Genomic DNA, 24,513 nt, shown 5'->3' with positions numbered 1-24,513 from the left:
GTGACTCTTGAAGACAGATAAACCTGAGTTCTGATTGCAGCTGTGTGACTTCTTTAAGCTTCCTTAACCCTCCTTGTGCGCCTTGTCTCCCCCTATATTTTCATTGTAACATTTATGTAATCTAAAGCTTCTTTAAAAAAAAAATTTTTTTAAAAAGAAGCAAAGAGTCCCCTATTTCTCTTTCTTACTAGAAATATCAACCTCCAAGATGATCTTACAGTACAAATGTCCAGAAATGCCCTGAAATATCTTATACCAGGAAAGAAGCAGAATAATTCCCATTTTTGGAATGAGAATTAGAACACCTACTAAGGCCAAGTTATACAGAAGAACTCAAGAGATGAGAGTTCTTATTAATAAATTACTTCACTTTTTTGTCATGATGTTTTTTCTTTTCCTACATTCACAAAAATATTCTTCATAGACCATAGTCATAAGTAAAAAACACAAGTAGAGGAACTGAAAGTAAGTATACACATTTGCACTTCTTGCATTCTATGGAACCATCTTTGGTATGCATTTCCCTCTTCTTTCTTTCAGAGACAATGGAGAAGAAGCTCATAGAAGAAACAAAACAACTGGAACTTGATCTTAACGATGAAAGGTTGAGATATCAGAACCTTCTGAATGAGTTCAGTCGCCTAGAAGAACGATATGATGACCTCAAGGAAGAGATAATGCTAATGGTGATAAGTCAAAATACTTTTGCTTCTTTGTTTCTCTTGAAAACTTTAAACGTATACAAAAGCAGATAGAATAGTAGAATGAACCCCCATGTACTCCATGTGTCCATCACCCAAGTCCAAAAACCTCCCAGCCCTCACATCCAATGGATTATTTTAAAGCAGGTTCCAGAAAGCATATATTTTCATTCATAAGTACTTAAATTCAAATGCTTTAAAGACTAAACTATAGGATAGAATAAAGTCAGTACATTTGGATTTGGTTTTATGCATTGAATGACAATGCCAGATTTGCATATAGAACAAATATTTATTTAATTGAGCCTTTGCTCTGCTAGTTTTTATATAACTTCAAAGATATATTTCTATAAAAAGGAAGTTCAACCTCTATTTGTAAAAAAATTTAATTATCATTTCAAGGACTCTTCTGCATTTGCCAATGTACCTTTTGTACTTTTAATTATTCTTTCACCCTTCCTGTTCTGCTTGCCCTGCTCTCAGGAAACAAAGAGTTCCCTTGTCTCTTGTTCCCTAAAAGTATCGACTTTAAAGGTAAAAATAGCCAGCAATGCTCTGAAATATCTTATAAAAAGCAGGATAATTTGATACTATGGGTAGAGTATCTGCTTCAAATTTTGATTCTATCTAGATCTCCTGATAAAATTTTTTAAAATGTGAGAGGCATTTTAAAAATCAAAGCAAAGAGAAGTTATGTAACATGGAAATGCAAGGAAATGAAATAAATTTGTCCCCTTGCAGATAAGAAAACCTAGACTCAAAGAGGTTGAGCAGCTAATATAAGCCTTCGGGTTGATCATTATTTCAAACCTCCTTGCTACTCTGCCCTAATTTATATGTGAGAGAGAAATTACAAGTAGGAGTGCATCACCATCATCCTTATAACTGACAGATCTAAGGGACCCTCATTAGTCTTTGTTCTCCTTGATCTGTGCACTGTATTTGGCCCTGTTGAAACCTCTCCTAGCTCACATTTTCTCATTCTTAGATTTCTCTGCGGAGTTCTATTTCTGTCTTTCAACATTCATGTTCCCCAGAATTCCATTCTTGGGTGCATTTTTTATGTACTCTATTTACTAGATGGCCTCACCAACATTTGTGGTTATTCTGTGCTTCAGTTAAGGTTAGAATAAAACTTTGTATACCACAGGGTATTTCCGAGGTTTCTTGGGATTTAAGTGGGTTGGGAAAATAAATGACTCCAAAGTTAAATAAATATGGGAATCAACTGAGTTAAACAGAGTTAAACCGATTTTTTTTCTATAGAATTTCTTGTATTCTTTAATAGTATGTGCCTTGTGAATTCCAGAAAATAAATAGAGTGAAGGAAGCATGTGCCACTTGTATATCAGTCTCTGAGCCCATTCCAGAAACATCTGTGAGGTCCTGGGTCCCCACAGTCAGTGAGGTAGCTAGCTGAAAGGACCTGCCAATACAGGTCATCCTCCAGCTCTTTAACACTGCTACCCCTTCCTGCTAATCAGTCTCTGCCTACTTTGTATTCGTTCCCATCAGTGCTGAGGGAAGGGGGGGTTGAGGGGGTGGAGATGTAACCAAGCTGTAAGGGTAGTTTGATTTCTTATTTCTCAGTCCACCGCCTTCTCCATGAGCCTGTGGCTCATGACTGTCATTTTTATTACATCCCAAAATGGTCCAGGGAAAGGAAAAGGAAAATAGCAGAGGAAGGAAGATCAGAGGTTGCTTTCTTCCCATTTGGTTCTTCATTAGGTCTCATCACTTAGCTTTAGACACAACTTGTCTTTGGGCAGAGAATAAAAAACTGTGACTTTATGACCAACTGAAATATGAATAGCAATATCCTATTTTAATGATTCCATTGAACTTTGCAGCTAGCATGGGAACTTGGCTAATATTTCATTGATGCTGCAAAGACTGCAAAGGGAGCTCTCATTATCACAATCCTAAATTAATGAAGCATTTGGTAGTAGATAGATTCCTCAAATGAAAGGAGGAAACTTTAGGGATGGGAATTGACAGGTTGCTCATGGGCTTTCCGTAATCTATGTGATAGTAGACCAAAAAATGATAGGGAATTAATAGTGTCACCAATTGCCGGGGTCTAGAGTGGTTGACCCTGGAACCAAGCAATGTTGGAGGATTTTTCTCCTAGAGTGTTTAATTGCCCAGGGAATATAAGTGCAGAGGCAGTGAGAGACTGATCTCAGGTTAAGGAGTTTCTAACCAACAAAGAAAGGATAATGAGGTAAGTGAGTCCGGGCTTGTGAATTATTTGAAGATAAATTAATTGCAGGATAAGGAGGGAATCAAGCATGTCAACAATGGGGTCATTGGTCTTGGCAAAGGGAATGAAACAGATTCAGGAAAAGAAGTAATTGTAGAAGAAATAACAGATAAGAAAAAGAGGAGTTAGATGTAGATCTTGAGGAGAACATGATCCAGTCAAATGTAAATCCTAATAATTCAGTAGCACATGAACAGAGGAACACGGGGAAAAGAAAGGCCATCAACTAGGAAGTTGTTGGAGAATTACTGCAGGCCTCTAACAGTTAGAGCAGCAACAGTCAACGTTAAGTGAATGCTTGTTATATGCCAGGTAGTTTGCTAAGCTTTTTACTTGTATTGTCTTATTTAATCTCACATGAACTCTATGAGGTAGAAAATACTATTACCCTCTTTTTTCTTGGTGAAGAGACTTGAGGCTTGGAGAAGTCAGATAAGGGACATGTAAATGACTGTGTGGGATTCCTACCCAGCTCTCTCTTGCTTCAGATCCTGAGCACTTAAAAACTGCCTGCATCCAAAAGGTTACATTAAATAGCAAATGCTGCAGTATTGCTTCTATTCATCCCTTAAGGTATTCGTTGTTTAATAATAGATACACCTGGGAAAGGAGGGTCCTCAACTGACTTTATTAAACTCTTAAAAAAATCTTTGTCCTAGTATTTTATGGACCTACCTGGTTTTCTTAATGCCACAATCAGTTTATTAAAGAAATGCCATCCCATACAACTGTGGGCTTAGGCTAGGAACTTTAAGTGAAGGTGCCTATGTATGTAAACTCAAGAATAAATCTGAGTGCACTTTACTTTATGAGTGGGGATTTTCCCCTTAGCATGCATACCAGGTTTTGGATAGTTTCAGAGGTTCTGGTATTCTTCAGTTTTCCCTGAGCATTTGAGTAAAAGTTGGGCTGACCTGGGAGACTGTTAACTGTCATTGGATGCTGACTGGCTTCCCTTTGGCCACACAGATGAGTCCACCCTCTTCCTGCATGATGGAAGGAAAAAGGCAAAGAAGCTTTGTGACTTCCAACTCTTTCCCTGACGCTGTGGGAGGGACTAAAGGAGCCTGGAAAATCAGAAAGCCCTCAGAGGCCTTTCTGAGCTCCTTTCTGCAGCTTTTGTGGGATCCAAGTCCCAGAAGCTCCCTGCGTCTTCTGCTGAGGGCACTATAGGAGTGAAGGAAACAAAACCCAGCTTTGTTATTCCTTATTCCTTCAAGTTTCCCTCTAACTCCTTTTCCTACAGGAGGGAAGGGACAGCAGTTGTTTTCCTCTTCTATTCCTCACGAACTTTCTGAATACTAATTTCATAGGTACTACATGTCATGAAATTGTTACCTGGACTCCCTGAGTTAATGACCCAGAGATCTTCAAAGGATTCTTAAGTCGGTTTTCTTACCTCTGCTGCACTGCCCATTCTTTCCACTGCTGACTACAGGGACTTAACTTCATGCATAAAAGTGACAGAAATTAAAGTCACCTATGTAAACTCCTTCAATTTTTTTTTTTACCTTTTATGCCCAATTACAGTGCAGTAAAATGATTATGTATGTCATTAAATACATTTTATGCTTTTTTTGTAAGTTTTATTTGATTGCAACACAAAAGTCAGTGTTTGGATGCTGAGGCGTCATACCTGGCCAGTTACAACTTAAAAAACCCAAAAGGGGCTTTGCTAATAGCTACAGGTAATTTTCACTTGGCATTTGAGTTTGTGGCTGTTCTCCCTGTTAGGCCATGTTGGTGCTTCCTTCTCTTTCTTTGAGAAATACAGAAGTCATCCTCTTATAAAAGTTGGGTCAGAACAACATGGCACAGACCATATTAGCATTAGTATAAAAAGTAAGTGGGGTTTAGAGCACATCAAGGTGGACATTGTCTTAAATATACCCAGTTCAATTATCTTGTGTTAATTATGCCTGGTTTATATTCCTTGCAGAATGTCCCTAAGCCTGGACACAAGAGAACAGATTCCACCCACAGCAGCAATGAATCCGAATACCCCTTTACCTCTGAAATTGCTGAAACTGAAGACATTCCTTCAAGGACAGAGGTATATTTTAAACACCTGTCACTAAAACTAGGTTGTGACCATGCTATTGTTCACAGGCTATGTTTCCATGGCAGAGAGGACCCCAGTTGTCCATAAATACAACATCCGTTATCAGTCTCTCATTCTTCATAAATGACTTAGAGGTGCTGCATTAGCTATGTACCCACATATTTATTTCAGATATTTTTTGTCAATACACATTTTAATTTTAATTTTTAATGTAATTTTTGATACTTTCCACATTTTATTTACATTTTAAGACTAACTTTAATCTCAAAATCACATATCTATACACCTATTTCCTTTTTGTTCATTTCACTTAAACGCATGATTTATTAAACAAAGACTGTAACTACATGTAACACACAGGAATGGCTTTTAACAGAAATCATCTACACCTCTACTCAGCTTTTTAAAAAATTATTATAAATAAACAATCCTGGACATATTTTTGATACTACTAGTAGTCAGCACCCACACTACTTCAAAAATGAATATAATTTGCAACAATATTCATTGTACCTCCTACTTGAAACAATTTAAACTACAGCTTTTTCACTAAACAAGTGGATAAAGCATGCCATCCATGTTTTTCCTTCTTGAAATTAGTTTTCAGACACATATGCTCTTCCACAGTAATCTGACACTTCTTGCCATTTCTTGTAAACCTGAATTCTACTTTGAGTATTTCAGGTTAATGTTTAAATGACAGTGCCTTGATAAGGGAAAAAAGAGTTGTGATGCATTTTTCTTCCCATTACCTAAAAACATAATGCATGTACATATATTAAATATATTCTTAAAAATCTCTGGGACATGTTTACCAGCTGGAATTCTTTTACTTAATGTGTGGGCATTTTATGCTGTAATACTTAATCAAGACATTAACATGGGTAGAAGGTTGTCAATTAAACACAAGTTTGAGATTCACTAAAATTAATGGTTGTATGTTTGTCCTTCTGTGGGTTGTGGCAGTTTCATATTTTCTTTGGACATCATTAGACGTCTTAGCTCTTGAAGTACAACTTAAATGCAATATGAATTTTGCCACTTTGCTAACACTGATATGCTCCATGCATCACCATTCCACTGGAATTATTTATTCCATTCATATTATTTTTGTTATAAATCAAACTGATGGAGGACCTTCTGGGTAGGTCCGCATTCTACTTACAGGCTATATATTGTTTTGTAATTTGTCTGTGGAGACCCCCGTCTTCTCCTGCAGTCCAGTGCAGCCAATTCTTAATGTAATTTTGATAGCCATATTTTCCCTTTTGTAATCCACTTTTTAAAATATATATAGGGAAGTGGACTTGGCTCAATGGATAGGGCGTCTGCCTACCACATGGGTAGTCCGCAGTTCAAACCCCGGGCCTCCTTGACCCGTGTGGAACTGGCCCATGCACAGCAATGATGAGTGCAAGGAGTGCCCTGCCATGCAGGGGTGTCCCCCGCATAGGGGAGCCCCACGCACAAGGAGTGCGCCCCGTAAGGAGAGCCGCCCAGTGTGAAAGAAAGTGCATCCTGCCCAAGAATGGTGCCACCCACATGGAGAGCTGATACAAGATGACGCAACAAAAAAACACACAGATTTGTGGTGCTGCTGATAAGAATAGAAGTGGTCACAGAAGAACACACAGCAAATGGACACAGAGAGCAAGACAACGGGGGGGGGGGGGAGGGGAGAGGAAAAAAATGACCCCAAAAAATATTTTTAATATTTTTAAAAAGATACTTAGATTACACAAAATGTTATACAAAAAAAATAAGGGATTCCCATATGCCCCACTCCCCACACCTCCCACCCTTCCCCACATAAACAACTTCTTTTATTAGTGTGATACATTCATTGAAATTGATGAACACACTCAGAGCATTGCCACTAACCATGGATTATACATAGTTTACATTGTAGTTTACAGTCTCTCCCATTCAATTCTATAGGTTATGGCAGGATATATAATGATCTGTATCTGTCTTTGCAGTGACATGTAATTCACTTTTATACAATAACATACTCCATGTACAAAGATTATAACCTATCAGGAATTTATTTCACACTTAAGTAAATTACAAAAAAAAAAAAAAAAGAAAAGAAATGTAAGCCCTTTATGCTTGTATAGCATAAAAACCAATGCACAAGAGGTTAGCAAAATTGCTGCCTCTGTTTTTGTACCAGTTGTTACCAATATAATTTTCTTCCACAAAATTGCCTGGAAAATAGTTCAGTTTTTATGTTTTGTGTTATATAGTAAGAATCTAAAATGATTTATTGCTAGAACTCCAAAACTACAGTGACTTTAAGTTAGATTGTTCCCAAGACAATTCTCAGATTTTCTCTTCAAATATGCTATTAGTTTCAGTAATAGATAATTCAGAAATAGCTTTTCTATTTCTTATACTCAGAAAAAACAGCCAAGTCAGAAATAGACTGCTTCTGGCAGAACAACTGAAGAAATCAAATGCTTCTTTTCCTTTCTTGTCTAAGTTTTACTTAGGAATGAAGAGTTTCTGCCATCTTATTCTGTTCATTTTGAAGGAAAATGTTTCCCTAAAGCAACTGATTTTTCTGTTAAATGAGGCTTCACAGGTGCTATTTTATCTTTGTGCATGATGACTACCATCTTTGTTGAAAACTATTTGTTTAATGTTTGTCTTTTATGAATATGTTTTAGTCACTGTGACATGGTCCTTGTAGCAGCCATGAATTTTTCCTAGTTTTGCCTTGCCTTGAATGAATTTGCTTTACCTCTTTATGATAACCTTCTTAAAATTGTCAGTTATGATGTTTTTATCCTACCAGTATCACAAGCATTGTCTTCTTTGAGTATACACATTTTCTTTAACTTGTTTAAAATGCAAACCCATCCTAATCATCTAATTATTTCATTGTAATTGGTTAAGAAAAGTCTTAAAAATATAATCATTTTAATAACAACTCACATTTATTGAGTTCTTACTACCTGCTAGGTACTGTGGTCAGAGCTTCACTCATATTAACTCATTTAATCTTCACAAATACTATGAGACTAGTGCTTCTCTTATTCCCTTTTTACAGAAGTGGAAGTAAACGTACAAGGAAGCTAAGTAATTTGTCTAGGGTCTTAGGTTGTAAGTAGCAGAACTGGTATTCAAATTGAGGCTTGTATAATTTCAGAGTCCATTTTCTTAGCCACCATATTCTTCCCAGCCAGGGCTTCCCATCCAAGGCTAGGATTGTACCCCGCAATTCTTCAGTACCATTTCTAGCTATAGCTAAACATTAGGCTGAGGCCTGTTGAATCAGCAGTATAGTCAGTGTGTAGCAGGATAGAGGTTGTTTCAGTTATATATTGCTGCATAACAAACTACCCCACATTTTAGTGGCTTAAAACACAGCAATTTATAATTTCTCACAATTCTGTGGGTTGATAGTGTGTGGTTCCTCTGCTTCAGGCAGTGTTGGTTGAAGTCCCTGACGTGGCTGCATTCTTCTGGGGTTCCTAGGTTCTCCTTCTTGGGCCTCTTCATGTGACCCCTCTCTTCAGCAGCAAGGTGGATGGGTTCCAACTATGTGAGAGCAAAACATGCCAAGGCCTAAGGCTAGGCCCAGAAGGGTACAGTGTTAATCTTAGCATTTTCCATGATCAGAGCAAATCACAGTGCTAACCCAGATTCAAGGGGAAGGGAATAGATGCCATCTCTTGGTGGGAGGAAAGGCATGTGTGCTGGGTGAAGTCACTGGAGGTTTCCTTTGGAGACTATCATTAAGTTTGACTTTGAAGATTTCAGAATTAGAGTTTCCGAACTTCTGGTGGACATGAAGGTTTTAGGATTGTATTCTGTTGGATTTATTTATTTATTTATTATTTTAGGAGGTATCAGGGATTGAACCCGGGACCTCATACATGGGAAGCAAGCGCTCACTTCCCCTTCTGTTGTTTTAATGGGAGTACTCACTGCTGATACTCTCAGAGAAGTATATTTACAAACTGCCCACTTCGGTGTAATACCACTGAACAGCTCCTGCATGGTAGGGGAAAAACCATGATAAAAGGGTATGTTAGTTAAAAACTATTTTGTATTAAACTAGGGCAAGGAGGGATTTTAGTGATAGCTTTGATTGTGTACATCAAAATTTTACACTCAAAAACTCCTTATCCTAACCTCATGAGGGGGGTGTATAAATGTTTTTGTGTCTAATTCCTATCTGTTTTCTGCTGAATATTTTTTCAAGTTAAGAGATAAATTAGTGTTGGCTTTAGTACATTTCTCATCTCTTTTGAATAATAAAGTATGAATTGTGCTTCACAAATTACAGATATCTTGGAGTATTGTACACTGTCCTTCACATGCACTGACCTACCAGCAGTAGTTCATGAACACAGAAATTTCTCTAAATAATGAGGGAAGGCTTTTCACTGAACAAGCTTTCTTGTTAACAGTCCCTTGTAACTAGGTGCATGTTTCTGAAATGCAGCTGACTGGTTATGAATGCTCTCCTTACTGTGAAACAGACTTCAGTAATTCTCCTCCATAGGACTGAGTCTAAACCTTTAGCCTCAATCTCTCTGAGCTTCAGTTTCCTCATCTGTGAAGAGGGGATGCTAGTGTTATCTTACCATATGATGATGTTTTGAGAATTAAATGAATTAGTTCTCATGAAACATTTGGAACAGTGGAGTGGGTGCAGCTCAGAGGTTGACCCATGCTTTGCATGAACAAGGTCCCAGGTTCAATCCCTGGTACCTCCTAAAAAAAATTTTTTTTTAAAACAGTGTTTAGCATGTAGTAAATACTCAATAAATAAATGTTTTTGCTATAACAAACAAGCTTCCAGTTATCACCCTTTAATTCTGGCTGGGTGTGGTCAGGATTAGAAAGGTGGAAATTTATATAATTTATAATAAAGGGAGATTGAGTACCAGAGAAGTTGGGCAGGAGAGAGGTATCAGATTAAGACTGTGGTTGGCTGTGAAATTCTACTTCCAGTTACACCTGACTTCAAGGTTTGAGTTTATTCCTGCAACCAATTCTGTAGTGGCTAGATTTATAAATTGCCCCTAAAACTCTTAAGGAAAACTTCCAACTCCTATGTGTAGTATTCTGAAGCAGCTCTTTTAGAATCTGGTGCTAGGAAAACAAAGGGGCTACTCTTGTTTAAGAATTTTTTTTCTATTATTCAACTAGATAGGGAGAGGCCATTCAGACTGTTTAGGAATACAGAATTCCAACCTCAACCATGTAAAGTGTGTTGTAAAAAAATTGCCTTTCTAACTTTGCCAAACCGGTGATTTTTTTTTTGTTTACAAGTCATGATGGCACTTCTGTGACATTTCTTTCTGGGGAATCCACTTGCCATCTCCACTTGCATTGCAACTCCTGCTCTCACACCTCTGGTGCCTTCATGATTTGGGTTTACATTGTTTTAAAACCATTGCTTCTCCCCACTCTGTCATGCACCTTTTCTGGTGATCCTTGACTGATTATCTCAGTTCCGTTTCTGCTATCAAATCTCTTTTGTTTGTCAAATCCAGGATAAGAGTCTCCATAACTTTCTAAGCTATTGTTAAGAATAACTCCAGTATGACTACCAGGCCTCTAGTGCCAATTTTATGAATAAATTCTATCTTCTTGTTGATTTTCCTGAAACTAGTGTTATTTTTAGGTCCGTTTCACAGCTTCACTCTCTTAGGAAAGCTATAGGTGAAAAAGCCCTTCATAAAGAAGAACTAATCCCCAGAAACTTCTTTGAGCCAGATGGCCCAATCTTCCTTCTTGCTTATGTGATGACGAGAGGATAAGTGATATCTCTTTAATTAGACATCTCATCAGATAAGAATGGACACTTTCTGGAGTGCTCTTAACTTATTCCCAGTCATTATCATGCCTTAAGCCATTTTGCAGTTTTAAATATTATCTCTGGTATTCTTTCATCTCCTATTTCAGTATTTCTATTCCTGTTTTCTTCTGTCTGATCTCACAATGTGTATATGTGTACACACTGACTCTTCATCTTTTTAAAATTTATTTTGTCTAATTACAATAATAGTGAGTGCTCAGTATAAACAACTCAAATATAGAAATGTATAAGTAGAAAATGAAAACTCTCCATAGTTCCTCCAGTTCTCCAAGATAACCTTCTAGATTTTTGTGTCATGTAGTAGAGACATATTTAAAAGTCTTATATTTTTTTAACAAAAATAAGAACCTAATATACTCTTCTGCAATTTGTGTTTTCTACTTAATACTTTTTATCTAGGACATTTTTATCTGCTTGTGTAGATCTACTTCATTATTTTTAACAGCTATAAAAAATTTCATAGTTTAGCTCTACTGTGACTTCTTTAAGCAACTCTCCTTGACCAAATGTGCGTTCTTTCCAGTTTTTTGCAATTACAAAACAATGCTGCAGTGAATATCCTTTTCCATATATTTTTGTGTACTTGTGTAAATATTTCTACAGGATTAATTCCTAAACATGAATTTGCTAGGTTAAAGAATATACACACTTAAATTTTAATAAATACAACTAAATTTATCTTTTAAAAGGCCTAGTAATATTTCCACCAATATTATATGAGACACTGTTGCTAATGGTGGACATTATTAATCTTTTTAGTCTTTGCCAACCTGATGGGGGAAAAGTAGTTCTTCACTGTTGTTTAATTTGAATTCTTCCAATTATTAACAAGGTAGTACATGTTGTCATATGGTCTTTGGCCAATTGCTTTTCTTCTTCTCTGTAAATTTGCCTATTTTTATTGGGCTTTTCATTGTTTTCTCATTGGCTTGTACATTTTCTTATCTTGACCATCTCATCATTTTTGGGGTTTAGGAGCTGAGTGAGAAGAAGGTACCTCTGGACATGTCATTGTTCCTCAAGCTTCAGAAACGGGTCACAGAGCTGGAGCAGGAGAAGCAGGTGCTGCAGGATGAACTGGACCACAAGGAGGAGCAGGTGCTTCGCAGCAAGGCAAAGGTGTGCAGCACTGTCTGGCCGCTGAAGGCCACAGGCAAGCCTGGGAGCTGTGTGTAGGACTTGATGTTCATTTCTGTAGCCTTGGGAACTCAGTCCAGAAGTCATTTAGTGAAGCAGTGTTTGAATAAAGTAGTAAGGGCTAACCTTTCTTCTCTGTTTCCTGTAGAGCAAGTAAATAAATACTCTTAAGAGTAAAAACATGAAATCTAAAATATAAAATTTTTACTTTATATTTTCCCTAGGAAGAAGAAAGGCCACAAATTAGAGGTGCAGAACTGGAATATGAGTCACTCAAGGTAATGGGAAGTTTCTACCCAAGACTTTGAATATCTTGTTTTGGCAAGTATTACAGAGACCTGTGCAGAGTCTCACTGTTCCTCAGAAAACATCATTAAGATCTGGAGGGTTGCACTGGGGACCCTACTTTTAAGCCTTATCCAGGCATTGCTGTAGTCTTGTGTTGTTTCCTTTTATAAATTACATTTCATACAAACTAGACTTCAGTCTAAAGAGGAATAGGAGCAATAGCTGCCATTTGAAACGGAAGAGGGTAGTAAAGGATATGGACTGTAAAGTCAGAGTGCCTAGTTTCAAATCCTGTATCTACTATTGTATGGCCATATGCAAGTTACTTATCCTATCAGTCCCCAGTTTTTTTCATCTATAAGATGGGGATATTGATAGTAGTTACCTCAGGATTGTTAAGAGTATTATAGAAATAACATGTGTAACCTGCTTAGAAGAAGAATGCCTAGCACATAGTAAGTATTCAACCAATATTGGCTAATATCATTTTCGTCATCATTTTATTTAATTATTTATTTTTATTATTATTATTATTATTATTATTATTATAATTATTCATTATTTTTAAATACATATACTTTCCATATATAGGCTCTAATATTTTTTTTTTTAAGAAAAGTTGTGAGCTTACAAAGCAATCGTGCATAACATACAGGATTCTCATACATCATCCACCACCAACACCTTGCATTTTGTGGAACGTTTGTTGCAAATGATGAAAGAATATCACCAAAATACTACTGCTCACTATAATCCATTGCTTATATTTGTTGTATTTTTTCCATAAACCACCCTGCTATTAGCACTATGAGTTAGTATTGTACATTTGTTACAGTTTGTGAGAGAATGTTCTCATATTTGTAGTGTTCACCACCACAGGGTTCACTGTGTTCTGTATATGCCTTGTACAGTCCATCCAAAATGTATGCTCCATGGCTCTCACTTTCATCACAGAGTTGTGTTTTTATCACCTCAGTCAATTTTAGAATGTTTTCATTACTTGAAAAGTAAAAATCACATATCCCCTTATTGTTGACCCCTAGCATTGATACAGTACTTTCTTTGTCACTGATGCAAGAATATTACAAAATTGCTGTTAACTATAGTCCATAATTTACATTAATTGTATTTTTCCCATGTATCACCATATTCTTAACACATTGTAATAGTAACATACATTTGTTCTAATTCATAGAAGAACATTCTTGTATTTGTACTATTAATCACAATCCTCATCCACCACTGAGTTCACTATGTTTATACCCCGGCTATCTTTCCATTGACATTTATGTTGCTACACTACCCCTTTCAGCCACAATCACATTTATAAATCAGCAGTATTAATCATACTCACTATAATGTGTTACCATCAACTCTATCCATTTCCACACATTTACAATCAACCTTATTAAAAATTCTACATACATTAAGCACCAACTCCCCCTTCTCAATTCTCATTCTATCTCCTAGTAACCTATACTCTAGATTTTTAACGCCACGAGTTTATTCGTCGTATTTAGTTCATATTAGTGAGGCGATGCAATATTTGTCCTTATGTGTCTGCCTTATTTCACTCAGGATAATGTCCTCAAGGTTCATCCATGTTGTCATACGCATTTCTTCTTATAACTGAATCGTATTCCATTGTATGTATATAAAACATTTTGATTATCCATTCATCAGTTGATGGACATTTGGGTTTTTCCATCTTTTAGCAATTGTGAATAATGCAACTATCAGTATAAGTGTGCAGATATCAATTTGTGTCTTTGCTTTCAGTTCTTCTGAATATATTCCTAGTTGCTGAATCATACAGCAGTTCTATTTTTAGCTTCCTGAGGAACCACCAAACTTCTTCCACACAGTCTACATAAATACATTATTCTACATTCCCACCAACAGTGAAGGAATGTTCCTATTTCTCCATATCGTCTCCAGCACTTATAGTTTTCTGTTTTGTTTTGTTTTTTAAATAATGGCTATAAGGTATTAAATGGTATCTCATTGTAGTTTTGATCTGCATTTCCCTAATAGCAGGTGATGTTAAGTATCTTTTCATGTGCTTTTTGGCCATTTGTATTTCCTCTTTGGAAAAATATCTTTTTAAGTCTTTTACCCGTTTTTTAAATTGGGTTGTTTGTTTTTTATCATTGAGTTGTATGATCTCTTTACCATGGAAATCAAACCCTTATTGGACATGTGGTTTCCAAATATTTTCTCCCATTGAGTAGGTTGCTTTTTTATCTTGACAAAGTAATTTGAAGCACAAAAGTGTTTAATTTTGAGGAGGTCCCATTTATCAATTTTTTCTTTCATTGCTCGTGCTTTGGGTATAAGGTTTAAGAAACCACCACCCGGGAAACGGACTTTGGCCCAGTGGTTAGGGCGTCCGTCTACCATATGGGAGGTCCGCGGTTCAAACCCCGGGCCTCCTTGACCTGTGTGGAGCTGGCCCACGTGCAGTGCTGATGCACGCAGGGAGTGCCTTGCCACGCAAGGGTGTCCCCCGCGTGGGGGAGCCCCCCGCGCAAGGAGTGCGCCCGTGAGGAAAGCCACCCAGCGTGAAAAGAAAGAGCAGCCTGCCCAGGAATGGCGCCGCCCACACTTCCTGTGCCGCTGACGACAACAGAAGCGGACAAAGAAACAAGACGCAGCAAATAAGATACCAAGAACAGACAACCAGGGGAGGGGGGGAAATTAAATAAATAAATAAATCTTTAAAAAAAAAAAAAAAAGAAACCACCACCCTACCACAAGATCTTGAACATGGTTTCCTATGTTTTCTTCTATGAGTTTTATGGTTCTCACTTTCATAGTTAGGTCTTTGATCCATTTTGAGTTAATTTTTGTGTAAGGTGTGAGACAGGGGTCCTCTTTCTTTCTTTTGGATATGGATCTACTTCCCCCAGCATCATTTGTTGAATGGACTGTACTGACCCAGCTGGGTGGGTTTGACAGCCTTGTCAAAAATCACTGGACCATGGATAAGACAGAGTCTATTTCTCGACTCTCATTAGCCAAAGGGGTGCCGATGCAAAGTACAGAAGTCTTTTAGGTTTTTTAAAGGGTATTTATTTGGGGTATAAGCTTACAGTTACTGGGCCATAAAGCATAAATTACTTCCCTCACCAAAATCTGTTGCCACATGTTGGAACAAGATGACTGCCATCATCTGCAAGGATTCAGGCTTCCTCTTTTTTTTTTTTTTTTAAGATTTATTTTATTTATTTCTCTCCCCTTTCTCCCCATTGTCTCCTTTCTGTGACCATTAGCTGTGTGTTCTCCTGCGTCTACTTGTATTATCAGGTGGCACTGGGAAACTGTCTCTTTTTTTATTGTTGCGTCATCTTGCTGTGTTAGCTCTCTGTGTGTGCAGTGCCACTCCTACACAGGCTGCGCTCTTTTCATGTGGGGCGGCTCTCCTTGTGAGGTGCACTCCTTGCATGTGGGGCTCCCCTATGCAGGGCGCCCCTGCGTGGCACGGCACTCCTTGTGTGTGACAGCACTGTGTGTGGGCCAGCTTACTACACGGGTCAGGAGGCCCTGGGTATAGAACCCTGGACCCTCCATGTGGTAGGCGGACACTCCGTCAGTTGAGCCATGTCTGCTTCCCTCCTCTTCCTCTTAAGGCTTTGTGGTCCCAGCTTCTTCCAACATCAGCTTTAGCGTGGGATAAGTCTCGTCTATCCCCAGTCTCAGCTGCTCTGCTTCCTCCACAAGGCCAACTGTAAGCTATCAGGAGAACAGCTCGTCTCTCTTCCTGGGGCCTGTGATGAATGGAACCTTCTCTCTTTCCTCACATATCTTCTTGTCTGTGTATTTACTTCCCAGTGCTCCAGCATTAAAACTCCCAACTCCTCCTCTGCCATGTCATTTTCTCTGTAAGTCCGGGCCTTAACATCCTACTGACATGGTTCAGTCAAAGCCCTTATCATTTGATCAAGTAAGAGTGAAACCTCTGAATTCAATATAATCTAAAGGTATCACTAGCCCAGAGGAACAGACCAGTTTACAAACATAATCTGTATTTCTTTTTGGATTTCATCAATAATATCAAACAGCCACACCCTATAGCTAAGTGATATGCTTTAAAGTCAGAAACTGAGAGTCCTCCAACCTTTTTCTTCCTTTTAAAGGTCAGTTCTGACTCTTAAAACTATCATGCAGGTAGATATTTCAGTCTCTGTTTTACAGATGAGAAAATTGAGGCTCATGAATATAAGTAATTTCCTAAGATCACCCAGCTAGAAACTGGTAGGAACAGGATTTGGACATGGGTATCTCTGGCACTCAGCTCTGTGCTCTAACCACCAAACCCCACTGAAACTATATATTTGTAAAGAAAAGTGGCTGTTTATTAGTTTACAGAGTAGAAACATATTCTTATTAATTTTTTTTCAAGTTGGGAGAAGGATAAAGGAGAACTGTGTCTTAATGGTTAAAGGCAGTTTCTTACTAGACAATAATGAGATACTACTATGTGCCCCGGTGCAATTAAATAAGGGGCAAAGCAGTGATTAGAAAGAGTAGTTTCTGAGTTGCAAAACATCTTAGATAACAAAAGAGTTGAATGTTTTTTATTTTTTTTTGTTTTTAAGATTTATTTATTTTACTTTATTTATTTATCCCCTCTCCCCCTTGTTGCTTGTGCTTGCTGTCTGCTCTCCGCTCTCTCTGATGGCGTGGGCCATCAGCTCTCTGTGGCGACGCAGGCCAGCTTGCCTTCACCAGGAGGACCTGGGAATTGAACCTGGGGTCTCCGATATGTTAGATGGAAGCCCAGTTTCTTGAGCCACATCCACTTCCCTGAACTTTTTTTTTTAAAAGAAATGTATACATTTCCTCATTCAGAGCTGCTGTTCTCCACCCTGACACCTTCCTCTGCTTTCTAGAATCAGAACCTTTTTGAGCCCCACAAAATCTGAGATCTATCAGCTATCAAGTTCTCCCCAGCTTCAAAAGTTTTCTAGGTTATTAATTAATTTCTGTTAAATTTAGATTAGCAGAGATTTTCTGCTTATGTCAGTGTTTTACAATTTTCTGCTTTTGCAAGTTATATTCTGAATGACTAGGGAATGGTTTACCATAAATTTACTGTAAACAAAACTAAAAATTATAAAAGCCACAAAATAGCATGAAGAAACTCAGTATTTAGTCTCTACATGTATTTGAGAATTCCAAGGCTCTTTCCAAATGAACCTTTTTTTCAGTAATATTACTTCAAGTGTAGTCCTGATATATTACTTCTTAATTCTCTGATTTGGAATGTAATTTACATACATTAATAGGATCCTATGCTCTGTGGATTTACTGCTTTCCATGGTCCAAAACTGCTGATTGCTGCTTTCTCTCCAGGCTAATGGCATTTCGATATAAAGAGAATATTTGTCCTCCACCCCTGCCCATACCCACAATTCTTTATCAGCTCCTTCCCCTGAAGATAGAACTTGACTAATAATAACTTGTATTTGTTTTACAGTATGAAAAGTTTTTTTTAAACCTTATCTCATTTAATCATTGTCACAACCCCTGAATACGTTTTTATTCCCTTTTTATTTTTTATTTTTTTAGGAGGTACTAGTGACTGAACCCAGGACCTTGTACATGGGAAGCAGGCACTCAACTACTGAGCTACATCTGCTCCCCTGTTCCCTTTTTAAAGATTAGTCAATGGAGGCTTAGAAAAATGAAGAGATTTACTATCAGGTGGTAGAGTCTGATCTTGAATCCATGTGTCCAGACCTTAGGGAACTTCTTTTTTTTGTTTTGTTTTGGGTAAGATTAATTTTTTATTTATTTCTCTTCCCTTCCCCCTCTGTTGCTGCTCTCTGTGTCCATTCACTGTGTGTTCTTCTGTGTCTGCTTGCATTCTTGTCAGCAGCACTGGGAATCTGTGTCTCTTTTTGTTGTGTCATCTTGCTGCGTCAGCTCTCTGTGTGTGCAGTGCCACTCTTGGTCAGGCTGCACTTTTTCGTGCGGGGCGGCTCTCCTTGTGGGGATGCACTCTTTGCGCATGGGGCTCCGCTACACAGGGGACACCCCTGCATGGCATGGCATTCTTTGTGCACATCAGCTCTGTGCATGGGCCAGCTCACCACATGGGTCAGGAGGCCCTGAGTTTGAACCCTGGACTTCCCATGTGGTAGGCATACACTCTATCATTTGAGCCACATCTGCTTCCCTAGGAAAATTCTTAAGACATCTTAGGTTTCTATGATTACTTGTTTAGAAACTAAGTTTTACAAGAAATGAGTAAAATACAGTATTTACTGTTGTATCCCCTAAAGTATCCTTTTACCCTAGTTTCTAAATTATAACATATCAATTTCTTATTTCTTTAACATTAACCAATGGATGATATTTAGACTAGGAAAAGAAAAAAGTAGCAGAAAAGGGTCATTTCTATTATTTCCCTCTCCATTAACTTTTTTTATTTTTTTATTTTTTTTTTACTTATTTACTACCCCCCCCCCTTGTGGCATGCTTGCTGTCTGCTCTCTTTGTCCATTTGCTGCATGTTCTTCTGTGTCTGCTTGTCTCTCTTTGTTGCGTCATCTTGCTGTACCAGCTCTCCGCGGGCATGGCCCTGCTTGCCTTCATAAGGAGGCCTCAGGACATGAACCCAGGGCCTCCCATATTTTAGACTGGAGCCCAATTGATTGAGCCACAGCCGCTTCCCCTTCTCCATTAACTTTTTTTTAACTCCTTCCCTTGCCACTTGTTGTGTGCTGTCTGCTCTCTGTGTCCATTTGCTGCACGTTCTTCTGTGTCTGTATTTATTTATTTTTATTTCCTCTCCCCCCTTGCGGCTTGCTTGCTGTCTGCTTCTCTGTGTCCATTCACTGCACACTCTTCTGTGTTCTCACTTGTCTCCCTTCTTTGTTGCATCACCTTGCTGAGTCGGCTCTCCTGCAGCGCTTGCAGGCCGGGACGCAAACCCAGGGCCTCCTGGATGGTAGACGGGAACCCAATTGATTGAGCCACAGTCGCTTCCCTCCATTAACTTTTATAGTTTCTGTCTCAAAGACCAAATCATCTGACCAGCCAGGTAGTGCTCAACAAGCTTTAAATCTAAACCAAAGGGATTTTCTGTATGTCTCTATTAAGTTTAGAATACTCAGTTGGCACTGGGTATAGGATATAAATTTAGTAGTTTATAGAAACTAAAGGTCTTGGCAATTCTCTGGATATCTTTATTGAAGACATGGCAGCCTTCAGGCCCAAGGAGCCACCATCCTAGTGCAGTTTCTCATTTAACCTGTGTGGCCCTTCCACTTTCAGGCCCCTGACCTGCCACATGCTCTAATATACCTGTGATCATGTTATTTGTATTAGTCAGCCAAAGAGGTGCTGATGCAAAGTACCAGAAATCGGTTGGCTTTTGTAAAGGGTATTTATTTGGGTAAAAGCTTACAGTTACCAGGTCATAAAGAGTCCAATTCAAGGTACATAAGAGGTACTTTCTCACCAAAGACGGTTGTTGATCTCTACCAGGGTTCAGTATTCCTTCTTCCTCTTAAGGCTCCATGGTTCCAGCTTTTTTCTATCTCAGCTGTAGGCTGGCATAGGGCTCATTTCTTTCCTGACTCAGCTGCTCTGGTCTCTTCACAAGGTCAGCTGTAAACTACCAGTCAAATGGCTCAGTTCTCTCTGGGCCCCAGGATCAAAGTTGACAAAGTTCTCTCTGGTATCTATGGAGCTCTTGTGTCATCTTCTGTGTATCTTCTTGATTGAGTGTCCATATATATATAGCCCAAGGGGGCAGGGACTCAACCCTGAGCCACGCCCAGCTGACGTGGTCAAAAAAAAGGCCCTGAATTGATTTAATTAAGTATAAACTTACGATCTTTGAATTTAAATCAGTCAAAGGGTATCATAGCCAGAATTAACAGTCCAGTTTATAAACATAATCTATATCTCTTTTTGGAATTCATAAATAATATAAAACTGCCACATTATTATTATTTTTTTAACAAATCAATTTTATTGGTAAGCATACAAAACATCCAAAGTATACAATCATTGGTATTTGGTTCATCACATCATGTGCATTCATCACTTCAGTCATTATTAGAGCATTTTCATTATTTTAACAATAATAGTAATAAAAAGAAACAAACAATAAAATTCTTCATCTCTCAATCTCTCTATGCATCCCCTGCTTTACATAGCTGCTATTTCTGCCTACTCTCACACATTTATTTATTTATTTTTAAGTCATTTTATTGAAATATATTCACATACCATACAATTTATCCAAAGTGTACAATCAGTGGCTTTTAGTATAATCACAATGTTGTGCATTCATCATAAAAATTTTAGACTGGTTTCTTTATTCCAAAAAGGAAAACTCCACACTCCCTAGAAGTCACCTCTCAATCCCTCTATCCTTCCCCAGCCTACATAACCACTAAGGTAATTTCATCTTTACAAATTGATTTAAATTAATGTTTTATATAAATGGAATTACATAATATGTAGTACTCTGTCTGGTTTCTTTCACTTAGCATAATTTTTTCTGTCAGATATTAACATCTTGTATTTGTTCAGTTCAAAGAAAAACTTATTTATGCAATTTTACCCATGTTCATATTTCGTATGAGATTTTACTAGGCTGCACAGTCCCATGTTACAATTTTTAGCTTTCCTTTTAGTAATATAGATGACCTTAGACATTCCCTTTAAAACACTGTCATACTCACATAATAGTACTGCTAGTTACACTGTTTTGCCTTCACTTTTTCTATTCATTTCCAAAGATGTACACACATCCTTTTTACCAATTCCACACAAGTTAACCCTCAATTTTTCATTCTCTATCCTCATTCTGTTTTCTGGTGACCCATATTCAAGTTATTAACTCCATGAGATTACATAAGGTATTCAGTTCATAGCAACACTATCATACAGTATTTGTCCTTTTGTCTCTAGCTTGCTTCACTCAACATAATGCTCTCCAGGTTCATCCATGTTGTCATATGCTTTATGATTCATTTCTTCTTTTTTTTTTTTTTTTAAAGATTTATTTATTTATTTAATTCCCCCCTCCCCCGGTTGTCTGTTCTCTGTGTCTGTTTGCTGCGTCTTGTTTCTTTGTCTGCTTCTGTTGTCGTCAGCGGCATGGGAAGTGTGGGTGGCCCCATTCCTGGGCAGGCTGCACTTTCTTTCGCTCTGGGTGGCTCTCCTTACGGGGCGCACTCCTTGCGCATGGGGCTCCCCCACGCGGGGGACACCCTTGCGTGGCACGGCACTCCTTGTGCGCATCAGCACTGCGCATGGGCCAGCTCCACACGGGTCAAGGAGGCCCGGGGTTTGAACCATGAACCTCCCATGTGGTAGACGGACGCCCTAACCACTGGGCCAAGTCTGTTTCCCGATTCATTTCTTCTTACTGCTGCATATTCCATCATGTAAATACACCACAGTTCATTTATTCATTTATCAGTTGATGGACACCTTGGTTGTTTCCATCTTTTGGAAATTGTGAATAATGCCACTCTGAACATTAGTGTGCAGATATCTGTTTATATCACTGCCCTCAGTTTTTCTGGTTATATACCCAGTAGTCGTAATGCTGGGTCACATGGCAAATCTATATTCAACTCCTTCAGGAACTGCCAAACAGTTCCTTCACAGTGTCTGTACATGCTACATTCCCAACAACAGTGAATAAGCTTTCCTACTGTCCACATACTACCCAACACTTGTAGTTCTATGTCTTTTTAATAGTGGCCATGCTTTTTTTTTTAATAAAGATTTGTTGTTGTTGTTGTTGTTGTTTTTATTTCTCTCCCCTTCCCACCCCCCAGTTGTCTGCTCTCTATAGCCACTCACTGCGCGTTCCTCTGTGACCACTTCCATCCCCATCAGCAGCACCAGGAATCTATGTTTCTTTTTGTTGCATCATCTTGCTGTGTCAGCCCTCCGTGTGTGCGGTGCCATTCCTGGGCAGGCTGCACTTTCTTTCGCGCTGGGCGGCTCTCCTTATGGGGCGCACTCCTTGTGCGTGGGGTTCACCTACGCGGGGGACACCCCTACGTGGCACAGCACTCCTTGCATGCATCAGCGCTGCATATGGGCCAGCTCCACAGGGGTCAAGGAGGCCTGGGGTTTGAACTGCGGACCTCCCATGTGGTAGACGGACACCCTAACCACTGGGCCAAGTCTGCTTCCCAATAGTGGCCATTCTGATAGGTGTGAAATGATATCTCATCATAGCTTTGATTTACATTTCCCTAATCATTAGTGATGTTGAACATTTATTCATGTTTTTTTGCCATTTGTATTTCTTCTTTGGGCAAATATCTATTCTTTTTTTTTTTATTTTTTGCTCATGCTTTGGGTGTAAGGTTCAAGAAACTATCACCTACCACAATGTCTTGATGATGTGTTTCCTCCATTTTCTTCTAGTAGTTTTAATCATTTATTTATTTTTTATTTCTCTCCCCTTCCCTGCCCCCTCCCCCGCCCAGTTGTCTGCTCTCCGTGTCCATTCGCTGTGTGTTCTTCTGTGTCCACTTGGATTCTTGTCAGTGGCACCAGGAATCTGTGTCTCTTTTTGTTGTGTCATCTTGCTGCATCAGTTCTCTGTGTGTGTTGCCACTCCTGGGCAGGCTGCATTTTTTTTGTGCTGGGCAACTGTCCTTATGGGGCACCCTCCTTGTGCTTGGGGCTCCCCTGCACATAGGACACCCCTGTGTGGCATAGCACTCCTTGCGTGCATCAGCACTGCACATGGGTCATCTCATCACATGGGTCAGGAGGCCCTGGGTTTGAACCCTGGACCTCCCATGTGGTAGGCAGATGCTCTATCCATTGAGCCAAATCCGCTTCCCGTTCTAGTAGTTTTATAGTCCTGGCTTTTATGTTTAGGTTTTTGATCCATTTTGAGTTCATTCTTGTATAGGGAGTGAGATAGGGGGTCTCTTTCATTATTTTGGTTATGAATATCCAGTTCTCCCAGTACCATGTGTCAAAGAGACTGTTTTGTCCCCTTAACATGGCCGTGGTAGGTTTGTTGAAAACCAGTTGGCCACAGAGGTGAGGTCTTATTTCTGGACTCTCAATTCTTTTCCACTGATCAATGTGTCTATCTTTATGCCAGTACCATGCTGTTTTGACCACTATAGTTTTGTAGAAAGTTTCAAGGTCAGGCAGTGACCTCCCACATCACTCTTCTTTTTTAGAATGCTTTTGGCTATTTGAGTGCACTTTCCTTGCCAAATAAATTTCATAATTACCTTTTCTATTTCTGTAAAGTAGGCTGTTGGAATTTTGATTGGTATTGCATTGAATCTATAAATCAGTTTGGGTAGAACTGATATCTTCACAATATTTTGCCTTCCAGTTAATGAGCACAGACTGTCTTTCCATTTGTTTAGGTCTTCATTGATTTCTTTAGCATTCTTTTGTAGTTTTCTGCATATAGGTCCTGTACTACTCCAGCTAAATTTGATTTCTAGGTACTTGAGTCTTTTTTTTTTTTTTTTTGCTATTGTAAGTGGAATTTTTTCCCTGATTTCCTCCTCAGATTGTTCATTACTAGTGTACAGAAACATTACTGATTTGTGCATGTTGTTTTTGTATCGTGCCACTTTTTTCTGAACTCCTTTATTAGTTCAAGTAGCTTTGTCATAGACATTTCAGAATTTTCTAAGTATAGGATAATGTCATCTGCAAATAGTGAGAGTTTTACTTCCTCCTTTCCTATTTGGATGTCTTTTTTCTTTTTCCTTTTTATCTAATTGCTCTAGCTAGAATTTCTAGCATAATGTTGAGTAACAATGGTGACAGTGGACATCCTTGTCTTTTTCTGGTCTTAGAAGGAAAACTTTCTACATTGCCCCATTGAATATGATGTTGGCTGTGGGTTTTTCATATATGCCCTTTATCATACTGAGGAATTTTCCTTCTATTTCTATCTTTCGAAATGTTTCATCAAGAAAAGATGCTGGATTTTATCAAATGCCTTTTCTACATGGATCGATATGATCATGTGGTTTTTGTCCTTCAATTTGTTAATATGGTGTGTTACATTAATTGACTTTATGTTGAACCACCTTGCATACCAGGAATAAATCCCACTTAGTTTTGGTGTATAATTCTTTTGATATGCTGTTGGATTCTATTTGCAAATATTTTGTTGAGCATTTTTGCATCAATGTTCATTAGAGAGATTGGTCTGTAATTTTATTTTCTTATAGTGCCTTTATCTTTCTTTGGTATT

General features: G+C 38.5%; 1 protein-coding gene across 5 annotated transcripts in view; it reads left to right on the top strand.

Moving 5' to 3' along the window:
- Window positions 1-24,513, top strand: part of MYO5A (myosin VA) — a 243,947-nt gene that overhangs the window by 172,476 nt on the left and 46,958 nt on the right. For all 5 annotated transcript variants that reach the window (XM_058294223.2, XM_058294222.2, XM_058294221.2 and 2 more), the window contains 4 exons: window positions 541-686; window positions 4,904-5,017; window positions 11,838-11,981; window positions 12,224-12,277. In XM_058294223.2, coding sequence (XP_058150206.1) covers window positions 541-686; window positions 4,904-5,017; window positions 11,838-11,981; window positions 12,224-12,277 — 458 coding nt within the window. The remainder of the gene's footprint in view (window positions 1-540; window positions 687-4,903; window positions 5,018-11,837; window positions 11,982-12,223; window positions 12,278-24,513) is intronic.

The sequence above is a fragment of the Dasypus novemcinctus genome, chromosome 3 (assembly GCF_030445035.2).
Source record: "Dasypus novemcinctus isolate mDasNov1 chromosome 3, mDasNov1.1.hap2, whole genome shotgun sequence".
Taxonomy (NCBI): Eukaryota; Metazoa; Chordata; class Mammalia; order Cingulata; family Dasypodidae; genus Dasypus; species Dasypus novemcinctus.
The sequence above is the reverse complement of the archived record's forward strand: the minus strand, read 5'-3'. Positions and strand labels throughout refer to the sequence as shown.